Below are 13710 nucleotides of genomic sequence, written 5' to 3'. Positions count from 1 at the left end.
TCCTCCACACAGTCCTGGTACTTTAGCAAGTGGTTCCCATCTTATCCTAAGAACCAGCTCTGTTACGCTTCTGCTAGAGATGTAAATGCTTACAGCTAGCCATTCCCCAAGACTTCAACCATACTAATCAACATTACCATAGCATAATACAAATTATGCAATATTTGAAAATCAGTGTCAGACATTTCTGACCACTCATCTACAGCCTAGCACAGTCTAGGAAAGATATGACCAAAGCTCTGGGCACAGATAGTCATTTGCATTTCTTCAAGGGTAGACAGTCATATTCTCCTTTTTAAGTGTCTGCGCAAAGACGAGAGAATGAAAAGCTGGAGATTACATTTCTCTCATAAAAACACTTTAACTATACTGCAGTGATAACTGAAACCACTTTTAGATGTCTATAAAACATCCAGTTTGTCATCTTTTCCTTGTTGAAAACTAGGTGGAAAAAATGCTGGAGGAAACTAGTTTTTTTTCGTTCTTACACAGATATCCTCTCCCTAATATTCAATCCTGCATAGTCTCAACCCACACATTTTCTCCTCATTTTCACCCTGAGTTAAAGCAGCCTTGTAAATATTAGAATCCAGAGAGTGCAAATTGAAAGTGGCCACTCTTTTTTAGATGTCACTTCTCATAGAAAGCCAAAGCAACAGAATTACAGGAGGGTTTAAGTGATATTTTATTACATACCATAGTGAGCTGAAGCAATTAAATGAGAAGAAAGAGTGATTCAGCTGGGAACAATTAGCATTTTTTCTATAATTGCTTCACAGAGAAATATGGGAGTTATTTCTAGAGAGTCTCAACTTGCAAAGCTTCAGCAGTTTTACTGTCCCCACCCATTAAATATATTTGGTAGCTGGCTGTAAATACACATACACTGTTGCAATCAAATTTTTAAACTCTCTAAACTGCATCATTGTTATAATGAGCCTTCAGGCAAAAGCAGAGATTAACATTTCTGAGAGAGAAAAACAAAGATTTCATTTCACTACCCGTCCACAAAACCTGATTTTCAGGGAGAAATACTAATGGAGAGTATATCAAGATGCCAATTATCAACCTCCAGATTTCTAAAACATAATCTTGTGTAACAGAAAAACAGTCTTTTAAATTATGCCTAGTGTTCTTAGAAAATACTGATACACAGAAAGGACAACAGTTGATGCTACTTTGTTGCAGATTACACAATAGCTCATTCAATGAGCCTGTAATACCTAAATATCTTCAGGTCATTTAATCAAGGACAATCCATAAAAATTGCTTGAGTTCCCACCCTAAAAGACTAAAAGGAGATTGAGTTCTCATTTTTGCTGCTGCCACTTTTTAAGTGCATCTTTTTGCTATTCCAGAAAGCATGCATTTCATTAGCTGTAACACCTAGAGGTCAACAATAAGACAACCAATTATAAAACCTGTTCAACAGTAGTTGTTTACCAGAAAATGAGGCAGAGCAGTATCACAAAATATGCATACGTTTTCATTACCTCCCCTATTAATGGAATTCCAAATCTGAAAACAAAGTTTGATTCTTATGTTATTTAATATTTTTTAACATTTACAACACAATAATTAAAAAACAAGGTAGACTTGGATCATCTTTGCAGTACGGATAAGGCTTTTATCTTTTGCTTTCTGTAGATAACAAAGAGCTTTAACACAAAAATACCTAAGCATCAAAGGCATCAATTAAAGATACCAAAGATGGCCCTTCTTACCTCAAAGCTTCTTTCTAAAACTTACACAACTATTGCCAAAGTTCACTGTTTAACCTCTCAACAATTATAACTACAGAAAGATTTCCTGAAGTAATTATAAAGCACAGCTACAAAAGTAAGATTTTTTCAGCTCCTTCATTAGCAACATCCAGTACAATTCCATCACTAATTACTAACCATGTTTTACATAGTTTGGCCTGAACCAGTAGAAAATCCATGTTAAGACATTTCTAGAATGTTGCTGCTATTCCCTGCTATGTTGCAGTGCTTGCAGGACTTCAGTGTAAAGCAGTTGTGTTCCCCAAGAAGCCAAACAATGACTACCAAGGTAGTCATTCAGAAACAATGCTGGATGTGGTCTTTTTAGCCAGATTTTCTTCAATGAAGAATCAGAATGGTTTGGGTTAGAAGGGACCTCAAAGATGATCTAGTTCCCCCCTCCCTTGCCATGCAAAAGAATGCCTTTCACTAGACCAGGCTGCCCAAAGCCCAAAAGAAAACAAGGACTTACAGTCTTAAGACATTACCCTCAAATCTGCCCCTGTAATTCTTCCAAAGACATTTTAACTTCTAGTGCTGTTAAAAGAAGGCCTGGTAGTTTGGGTTTATTGAGGTAAGACTATAAAATGAGCCCAGCTTAAAGGTGTTGAAAGAGTCTTTTCCAGGGGCAGCAACGTTCGCTTCAAGAAAAGGCCTAATGGACTGGACATTGCCTGAGAAAATGAAACATTCTCTTTTTATGTGGTATAGAGGATGTCACCCATTTCCTAATCAATTATTAAAATATGCCAATTGCTTAATATTGCATCAAATGTCTCCAGTGAATCCAGAAACTGAAGGTCAATTTTGTTTAAACCAAAATCCCTCCTGAAACACCAGCAAGAGCGACTGTGGCTACTGGCTGTGAATGAGGCCTCCCTGCTCAAGGAATGCCAAGTGAAACATGCATCCATTTCCATACCTGAAAAGCTGCCAGCTGCTAGACAGGGAGGGCTCAGCTGCAAACCTGTAGGTTTAGGTGGAAATCTCTAGACCTGCATAGAGATCTGGGTTATTTTGGGACACATTAGACAGACGTGTGTCCTGTTGGCTCCTGTCCAAATGCTTTCCATACACTACCATTACTCTTATATGTGATACTCCCACAAGGTTTCACTTTTGATAGTTGGACACTATCAGAACTTTTTACAGTACAACTAGAACATTAGATTGTCTCAATATCCTTATCAATATTTAATTCCTCTCAAAACCTTGGTAAGCTCTGAAGTGTCCCAAACCAACTTCCAGCAGCACTACATTCCTCAGTGTATGAGAAAAATTCTTCATATAAATATTTGAGGTCTGCTTAAGAAAGCAGAAAATCCACCGAATAGGTTTATGGATGTTGTTACACTTCACAGATACCACTTAAATTTCTAGAAGAATAAGGGAAAGAAGAATACACCAAAAGATACAAAAAGTTAAATTATGAAAGAAAAAATAGAATATCCATGGGAAAACATACCAAGTACTAAGATCAGGTAGCTATTGTATGGCAAATCCAGTGATTAAAGGAGGAGCACAGAAAAGGCACTTGTGTACCTGGAGCTAAGATTTCCCACCAAGACTGAGGAACCTAAAATGCCAAAGGCAACAACTGAGGAAAGACATAATTTTGTATTTTAAAACAAATCTAAAAGCCACCATGATTTCACAAAGGCAATCATCCTTAACCAAATTCACCTAACATTTTAAATTTACCAAGTGCAACTGCTCTTAATGGATGATGTCTTATTCATAGAGTAACCATGGTGTTGAATGCATGGTTGCTTGTGGTATTTATATTTACATTCTTTTAAAACAACAACATTACAAACTTTATGATAAACTCTGATATATTTATTATGTCCCTGATATTTACTGAGTATCCACTTGTTCTCTTTACGTGTAGTCTGCAGCCATGAGTGAAAAGGAGATTGCCTTTAATGATTCTGCTTGTGCAGGAGAAGAGAATGTGTATTCATATAGAGCTTTCAGAAGTTAAATCAATTCACTTTCTGTAGAAGCAGTACTGTAACATTCTTCCTTTTCCTGGGAAGGGTTATACTCCTACATTGAAGTAGAAGAAAGGATCATCTCTGTCTAATTGATGGAAGGATACTCACTACATACCTGAAGCAAAAAATAAGTAGAATGTAAGTATACAGATTTCTCTCTTGTGTGTCTGCATATGCATACACACTTGAAAACTCCAATGTGAATGCAAAACTAATTTTAGCAGTTCAGATTGGGAACTTCACACTACAGAGGAAAAATCCAGTTAGAATTTTAGACAGACAGTATGAATTTTCCTTTAAAGACAGTAAGTACTCAGCCTGGATCAAAAAGAATTTTGTTTTATTTGAACAAAGGCAAACAATCTTTATTATGAAACACATATCTTTTACCTGCAGTAGAAGAATGTCAAAATATTTTTTTTAATCTGATAACAAGTATCACCACAACTAGTCAATGTTCAAAACTAAAATGTATATTCAGTTACTCATAGGTTAATGATGTTTAAATTTTTTTAACACATAAAATGGATATTTTTTTAAAAATCACTCTGCATAATGATTATGAGACTGTTTTCAGAGAAAAACTCAACTACTACAACTTTTCCAGGGTAGAAAAATCACACCTAGCCCTGAACAAGGACAGTTACATTGGAAATCCACAAATTCTGCCAAATACTTCTGTCAGTTTTATGTACAAGTTAAAAAAAATAGTTCTGGCAATACTGCTGCCAAGAAGAGGTAATATGAAGATAAGTAACTCTTTTTTATGTTCTTTGTTGCTATTTTTCTTTGGTTTAAAATGTACATGAAACACATTTTATGAAACATCTCATTTGCAACTTCATATTGAGATCTGTGTGTACTGCAGTACGTCCTTAGCCATGCTCCAATACGTTTGACATCCCAAGGAGCACACGGGTATGTGTATTTCCTACCGAGTACACAGAGAAGGAAATCACATCTTCTTCCAGAGAAAGTTTCATATTTATTCAAAAGGCATACATCTCAAGTGACTTTATTATGTCTTTAAATGCTTAATTTCATGGAACTTATAAATTAAGGGACCTCTTACTGTTTTAACAATATTACAAGCAACACTCATTGGCATATATTGTAGTTCAAAGGGCTTATACAAACCCCCTATACCATTTAACCCCCTGAGTAAAGGTTTTAAACGGTGTTCCATGGGATCTCATCCACTATGAAGGAAAACAGTGAGGCATCCAGGACTATGAGTGTCTTGAAAAACACTTTAAAGCTTTGAAAAGTTTTTCCTCATCAGAATGCACAAATGCAAAATAGCCTATCCTATATCCAAAACAATCCAAAGTATAACAATAATAGCTGGATTTTAAATTTAAGGAACACTGTCATTAAATGCACATTACGAAAACAACTGGCAGATCTGAAAAAGTAATTGTTATATTTATTTCACATATATATTAATATAACAATACTGTTATATTGTTATATTAAAGTTACTTTTAAGTTTTAAGGTAACAAAAACTATATGAATGTAACTCTCTGACACCAAACTTCAAAACAGTCCAGAAAAAGCTTGGACTCTTTGAAATGTTGTAATTTCTAATCTTTCCTCAAAGGACATGCACATTTAATCTGACCAAGAATGAAAAATGTGCTGTATTAAGTTGAAATAAAGTACAAATAATTTTCAGTCTAAATATTAACTGAGGTCTGTGGTTAAAGTATAAGGAAAATTTTGTCAGCTATCATGTTATAGAAGAATCCACACAGAGTCATATTTTAACATCTAACCAGGCACTTTTTAAACTTGTTAGCTTAAAATCAAGGATAAAAACAGTGTTTGTATACCATTTGATTTTTTCAAAAAGGCACAAATCATTAGTATTCCCCCTACTTTGTCATGTATAAAAAAATTCTCACTCAGCTTAAAAAAAAATCCAAGAACTTGTACAGGTTATGATCACTACAAATTGTAAGATGACAACAAGAAATGTCTGCTAAAATGAAAGCTCCAGGCTTTGTCTGAATTCTCAACACAGCAAACTAACTGTCTGACTGCAAACTTGCTTTTCATTGCTAAAGCAAAAGCCATAAAATAAACTGCAGTGCACAACTTCAATGTGATTCTAACAACTTATTAATGCTGGTAGCAGAGGTGATTTATTTGGCTTTGTGTTGTTTTGCATTTGTTTGTTTTGTTGCTTTTTAGTAAAACCTTCCCCTTCTGACAGAATACTGTTAAACACAGGAAAAAAAAAATTGCTAGTCTCTACTACTGTCAATCTTTCAGACACAGTAAAAAAACTCAACATACAAGAGTTCTAGAGAAAGTCATCAATCTGCAAATGTTATACATCAGTAATAAGGCATCCACTTTACAGCTGTTTGAACAAAAAAGAAAGCATTTCCCAAAATATATATTTTGAATCTGTGTAAACAAAGCTTATATGTATTGCTTCCACTCACTTCAAAAATATACACCCACATGGACTGAAAGTGATCTTGGTGCTGTGAATTTTAGATTACTGTAATTCATGCAGCTGTAATCTGAAGATATAAAATCCAAATATTTTTGAACTTAACATTTGAAACATGTCAAAATTTTTAGTTATGTTTATGTGAAAAGAAAGCTAAAAATACACCCCAAATTTTATGCCATTTCACTGAACGAAGGAGAAAGCACTATGAAAATAAACATTCATCTGATTTCCTAACAATAAATACAAAGACAGTTATTCTAACATACTGCAACACAGGAAATATTACTATATTGACCTTAATGTTCAATCAGTAGTTTTTAAAATCTTTCCTTATTGACGCCTGAATCTTCTACCTTGTCAGCTGTCCAACAACTTTTAAGAGTGTTTTATTTTCTTGCTTCAATTGTTCATTTTCATCTTCTATATCATCTAGATCCTGCACAAGAAAAAAGAAAAATAAACACTTTTCAGGATGGAAATAAAAACTCTCGATTAGTAGCAGCAGGAATTTACCATCTTAGCTCTGAAATGAGGAAGTTGGGATAGGGAAGAATTATTGTCACAGTAGGTACCCTCAGGACTGTTAAACCAGCCTGTTTCCAAGTGTTACTGTAATTACAAAACATTAATATTATATTCCCAAGCACCCTAAACAGAAACATGGTCAAATCAAAGCTACAGCAGATATTAATGCATAAAGAAGCCAAAAGAGAATGGGGGTGATTATTTTTCTGGCATATGTAGAAAGTGCATTAGTCAGCTACTGTTCCTGCTTCCCCTACTGCTTGTCTTCAACTAGAGCTCTCATATACACAGATCACTGGTTATTAAAAGAAGACCTGTTTTGTGTACTAAGTATCAACATTTTCAGAAAAAGATATGTCAGTCCACTTTTTTTCTGTTTTCTGTGGAAAAAAAATAAAAATGGACCTCATACCTTCTGTCTCAAGTCGTACCAGAAGAACAGACAGCACACACACAGTAGCAATGGGTGCCCAAAATAGATTGCTTTCACCCCAAATGTTTGTGTCTTTTTCTCTAATTACCATTTTTGCCCAGTTCCCATTTCAATTCTTCACTCCTATCAAGCTTTTTCAAGCCCTTAAAGTGAAAACCAGCAACAATGGCTGCTTAATATAAACATTAATTCAATAAAAATATTTTTTCTGTACAAAAATCACATGCAAGAAACAGAATGTCAACTAGAAAATAATGAAGAAACAGGAAAGTAATGTCAAGGACTAGATTTTAAGGAGAAAAATGAAAGGTGGACAAAGGAAAAGAACCAGAATTTTCACTAGAGATCCCTTGTGTTTTTTGATTGAAATCTGCCAAATTGTCCTCTTGCCTTAAGTAGTAAAGAGATTTTTCTCTCTCTTGGCCCCTTAAGTTGTTATGCAGTATTTGACATACAGAGCCCAGTTTCTTATCTCTTTCTCAGTGAGATCATTCCAGAAGTGCACAATAGAGATCATCTGTAAAACTGGTAAAATGATTTTTAAAAGCCTCTTCAGTTTCAGCCAAGCTGAAATCCATACCTCAATACATTTGCAATCCCTTTATTGTTTTCTAGAGTGGAATCAAGAAATCACTAGCAGAAATTCCTCTCTGCCTCACAGAAGTAAAGCTGCATCACAGTATGAATCAAGCATTCGACCACTCCAACCTAACGGATACAAGTGACTTAAACATCTAAACATGGAAAGTTTTGGTGGGTAGATACAGATAGTTTATCTGCTATAAACAAATACACTTTACATTCTCTTTTGTGCAATTCAGATCAATAATCTGATGGAAGGGACAACACATTTTCAATTAAATTATTTCTTTTTAGTTTGGTATACATAAAACTTGTATTATAATGCTCAAACTTGTTGATCTAGCCAGCAGATACCTCAATTAAAGCTCACCTAAAAACCTCCTGTTTAAAGTTCTTGTATAATTGACTAAAAATAAAATATTAAAAGTTTGTGAAATGTTTATGTTGCAAAAATTAACATTCAAAAAATTACTACAAGTAAAAGTTTCTTAAATATAAACCAGGAAAAATAACTGCTGCAGTTTAAGTATCTACAGATGGAGGGGATTCTGCCACTCTAAAATTTAAAGTTTCTTATTCAAAACTACAACACTAAATTATGCTAATTAGCAAAAAAAGATGCAATAGCAGGAAAGCTTGAAGTTCACATACCAAAAGAACTGCTAACTACACAATTGACACTGATTGGACTGCAAATCCTCACTGACAGACTCTCCAAACACACTTTTAACTACAATGCCATCTTAGCGAGGTCACAGACTACCAAGTGTAAACTAAATGGCAGTTGAACTTTGCCTACAAAGTATTTAAATATTTTGAGATGCCTTTCTTTTCAGACATTTAAGGTTTTTATGAAGCAATTGCCCTTTCTAACAAAGAACACGGCAGACATACCTTTAATGTCTAATATATTGGAATGAGAGAATGCCATTTGTAGGAGAAAGCCTTTTCTGTTCCTCAATATAAATGCAGCTCATATTTGTTATGTATCCCTGTGATGTACTGAATGGTCTCAGTAAAATGATATTGTCACATAAAATAAATACGCTCACTTAAAATGAGGAAAATTCTACCAAGAAGTTTTCATGATTCTTGGAAAAAGTTTTTCAAATGCAACAAAAGGTCTTTGCTGATCAGGGATGCATCTGTGTTTATGAACTGACTAAAACTTCTAGAAAGAACATTTCACTAAATATGGACTGAGCAGTCAGAAAGATATGCAATAAAATGGCTTTTTAAGAAGTTATCTAGGGTGTCTAATGTGACATACTTTCCATACCTGTGCATCTTAACATCCAAAAACTGTATACTCTGGTGAACAAAAAAGTTGGAGAAAAACCATGAATGTGAAGATGGTCAAATTTAGAGACCCCTATTTAGGCTGCCTACCAGCAAAATTTTTTAAGAAGACCTCTGCATAGAGTTACTCACTAAATAAAGCTCAGCCTGCAGGACATCCTTTTCTCTGAACAGAAGGCTGAAGGTCGCAACTGTTCTTCATGAAAAGGATCCAACCCTGGTGCTAGGCCTACAGAGGGACACTCCATAAAGAACAGATGGATGTTCAAGTGCTGGCTCTCATGTTCTCAGTTATGATAATAAACCTGAAGCAAATACAACTGCCATATTAACTCCCATAACCTTCTATCATGAGAATGATGTGGTATTTCTGCAGCTTTTCTTAATTTTTTTAAACCTTTTCTATTTCTAAATCCACATGGATCACCAGTACAGGAGCAAACAAAGTCAAGAGTTAATAAACAGGAAAGAAAACTGCATTTGCTTTAATGGAAGCATCACTTGAGACATGAGTTTTAGAAGACAAATAACTATGCTGGTCATAAAATCAAAAGGCAGCTATTTCATCATTAAGAAAAGCCCAAGAAACACAGACATAAATAACTTGCACTCTATTGAGCACACAGATAATGTTAAAGGTATGAAAAATGCTGACCTGCTAATGCTGACCTAAAAAAATCCCTTCTCTTCTGTGTTTAAAAGTATCTACCTAGGGAGCACCAACAAGATGGCCTTGTAGATCTCATGGAAAGACAAAATTTTAGTCAATATATAACAAAGTTGGTTTTGAAATGACTTTGTTCAGTTTATGTTTTCTTCCATAAAATGGAAAGAAACTGCCCTCATACTTAACACAGGAAATGCACAGACAGTGCCTGACTTTACTCTGGATGTTCAAAGACAGTTTCTAGTTAAGACACTTGATGGATTTCATTTAGGACATCATACTTTAAATATAGCCAAAAAAATAATCACTTCTGGACCATCAAACCTCTCAAAAAGTTGTGGTCCTAAACACCAAGATTTCAGTCATTTAGGTTCTTTTAATTTGCTCTTTCCAGCCTTTGAGACAGGAAGTCAGACGTGACCAACAGCATTAAATAGCTTTGCCATCCATTATGCAGAAGGAATGAACACCTGCCCCAACTGTAATAAGACCATCAGCTCGGATGTGATGGATTCTTTGCAGAATGAAAGAACTGCATGAAAAGCAATGCCTCAGTTGAAATAGAAGTATCTCCAAACCAGACAATACCTCATTTATCCTAGAGATTAACTTCCAACTTTCTCCATATAAAAACCAAAATGCGTGTTTCAGAATAATCTTTTAACTTTCTAGGTTAGTTTGCAAACTTCTGAATGCTGTCCTCCTTTGCTACTAATGAAGCTGCAAAATGTAGGTCTGACACTCTTCATGCAATTATTGCCTCCCTTCACTGATGGGTTAACCAGAGCCTTATCTGCACTGGACTGGAAGAGAAGCATATATCTCTCGTACATCGGGATGTCACACCTCAGCCAGGAAGTGCAGGATGAAGTCAATAATCCACTCTATGAAAGGATTCCTGTTTGCCCTTAAAACTGGTGCAACTTTTTCCTATCAACTTTAAAACTTCTCATCCTGTTCCATTTCCAAGCATGTCTCACTCTTCTACCCCTCTTCTCCTGCCTTCACACCTTGCCTGGTGAGGCTACCTCATGTTTCCTGCCATCTGTCTCATTCTGCCTTTACTTGGGATCAACAATAAAGAGTATGAGAATATCTGTCAAAATATAAAGAGCTTTTGCTTTTGTAACCTTGCTCTATGAAGACTTAGAATAACAAAGAATTGAGGCACTCCAATAACACGAGACTTAGGGAAGTTAATCATGATAAATACAAGTCACCTCAGAAAGAAAATATAACTTACTGATATACCTCTTGAAAAGCCAGACAAGTACAAAAAAACCCTCAATTAATTCTTTTTTGGCCTTGCCAATGGATGTGGTGCCTGAGGAATACAACAGAGAATGCAGACACTTATTTCCTCTTTGTAGAGCCATGTAAGAAAGTATTTGCTTACTCTGTTTAATAAATCAATTTCTTCTTTCAGCTTTCCAATTAGTTCCTCTTTGTCCTGTGCCATCTTCATTAATCTTGCATTTTCCTGTCTTTCTTTTGCAAGTTCCTATAACCAGAATACAGAATGAAGTTGGAAATGTAAATTCTTGTTTTAAGAGACAGTTTTAAGTTAATACCGTCTAAAACAAAGAAAGAAGAACACACACACACACACACTTCTCTATAATTCCTTTCCTATAGCAAGTCAAACCCACATCTTCAAGTCCTTTTACATTTCAAGGAGCTAAAGAATCACATCTAAGAATATTTTACCAACAGCAAATCTGTTCGCTGTCTGATTCAAGTGATAATGTTTTAATTTATATTTAACTTCAGCATGGACACAGAATTGGATAGAGGCTCAAAACAGAAGTAACTGTAAAGTACCAGCTCAATTGTTTTTGGTTGGATTTTCTGTTGTTGGTTTTTATAATAGCACTAAGAAGAAATGAAGACTCACTTTTAAATCTGTAGGCCTGAATGTGAGAAAGAATGAAAATGTTCATTAGGAAAGAAAGTGCTTAAATCTGTTTTTTGTTACTGGCAAGTAAGGTGTTTCAAAAGAAGCTGATTTAGAAGGGAGGATTATGGTATACTTTACTCAAATGAAGGTTTCTCAAGTCTTAAATCAAAAATAGTAATTTCTACAAAATACATGTTATTTTCCCCCTTTCCAAAAAAAGACCCATACAAATTCTGTTTACTTAATTACTTTCACCCATCCATTCAAGAATATTTGGTAAGTTACCCACCAAAAACCCACTTCAGAGGAAGACAGAGAAGTCAGTAATTGATTACACAGATGACATTATTTAGCAAAACATTGGCTTAGATGAAAAGCTCAGTTTTAACATTACATTCTCCTAAAACTGTTTCTATTCAGTGTGAAACAATGAAAATAATTTTTTAATATGCATTTTAAATGTTTACAGCTCTAAAAAGCAACTGGATACCAATTAAATTTTACAATATTTTGGTATACTAAAAAAATCCAAGCCAACAACTAGATCAGAAACTGGCTTGTAACCTTGTGAACAGCCAGTGAGCTCCTTCTTCCCCCAAGATATTTGTTCTGTGTTAGTGTGTCACAAGGTACATAAGAAGCACACAGAGCACTGCTGGCTCACTAAGTGTATTATCTTTACCTTAACTATTTCTCACTTATACACTAAATGAAAACTAAACATCTGTGATTTGAAAGTCCACATTCTTCTCAGCCAGTCTGACTCTATTTTGTGGACTTAACTATCTGTACTTCAAGCATTTTGCATCATTTCTATGTATTTACCTGCAAATCTCCCCCTGGAGTTTCAAAAGTACTTTATTTCAGATGTATGCCATGGAAAGGTTAGTTGGTACTTACCCTTTCAAGTTCCTCAATCCTCTTTTCCAAAGTGTTACTTGGTAGAGAACTGCCAGAAGAATTTGCATCTCTGCTGTATCTGCTGTAAGCTGTCCTCTCTGCTCGGGAATATCTATTTGGAGCATCATCTTCTGGTGCATTAGCTGTACTGTGAGAGGCAGAGCAAAGCAGACACCTAGTTACACATTTAACAAAATGGAAATGAGAGTAGTCACAGAAGTGCTTTCCAAAGCAGTCAATAGGTCAGTCTAATAAACTGCAGAGAATGTATTTCACAGCTCTTGTGTGGCTGAAAACTCAATAAATTCACTGCCTCAGGGATTCAAATACTTGGATAATGCAGCTTTCATCACATGGATAATACACTGTAAACACATACTTATCCTATTTTTCAAGTTTCACTAACTATGCACATTAAAAACCACAATAAATAACTTTATTCCAGGAACTAAAGATCCACTACAGAGTTTAAACCAAGCATCTTTTTAACTAGATGAAAACACAAGGGATGAAAAAACAAATACCTGCCCAAAACATTAGAAGAATATTGACTAACTTTTCAGGAACTATGGATTTGGCCTGTAAGGGAATGGAAAGTAAACTGAACTGAGAAGGTGATGTGACCCAACAAACTAATTTTATGCCATCTGCAGATATTTTACTTCAGAACTTTGATACAGAGGAGTTTTGCAGAACTCGGTTGATAGACACTCATTCCTTAAGTGGTTCCATGTTCTGTTTTTTTTTGTTTAGATTATGTGTCTATTTATTAAAATCACTGTCATGGAATCAAGAGATAAACACTGCAAGTGCACATAAGCTAGTTTTTAAAAAAGCATGCAGGGTCTCCATTACTACTGGTATGTACAAAACCAGTATTAATTTAAATATATGTAAAACAAGCCAAGCACTTTCAGTCACAAAACTAACAGTGTCCTCCCCATAGCCATTTTCTTCCTAACAATAATGTTACTTACCTTCAATGAAGATTCTAATGAATAACTAAGAACAACAGAACAGAGTGCCCTGGGAGCAGGGAAAGAGACTTTTCCTCTACAATCCACCAAAGTTATACTTCTCAGACTTAAAATATACAGACAAACTGCCAAGACAAAAACAAACGATGGAGATACTCAGAAGCCACCTGGAGATGCTCCTCAATCAGCTCTAGGTGGCCCTGCC

General features: G+C 35.1%; 1 protein-coding gene across 1 annotated transcript in view; it reads right to left on the bottom strand.

Moving 5' to 3' along the window:
- Window positions 1-4081: 4081 nt before the first annotated feature.
- The window catches only part of PAWR (pro-apoptotic WT1 regulator), a 68723-nt gene continuing 59094 nt past the window's right edge, over window positions 4082-13710 (bottom strand). The window contains exons 5-7 of the mRNA XM_088055870.1: window positions 12529-12676; window positions 11128-11232; window positions 4082-6661 (exon numbers count right to left, since the gene is read on the bottom strand). Of these exons, the coding sequence (XP_087911996.1) occupies window positions 6575-6661; window positions 11128-11232; window positions 12529-12676 (340 nt within the window). The 3' untranslated portion in view covers window positions 4082-6574. The remainder of the gene's footprint in view (window positions 6662-11127; window positions 11233-12528; window positions 12677-13710) is intronic.

This window comes from Pseudopodoces humilis, chromosome 5 (genome assembly GCF_049639895.1).
Source record: "Pseudopodoces humilis isolate 2021_Gansu_Grassland_sample_001 chromosome 5, ASM4963989v1, whole genome shotgun sequence".
In the NCBI taxonomy this organism is placed as follows: Eukaryota; Metazoa; Chordata; class Aves; order Passeriformes; family Paridae; genus Pseudopodoces; species Pseudopodoces humilis.
Note: the sequence above shows the minus strand (reverse complement) of the source record. Positions and strands in the feature narration are given on the sequence as shown.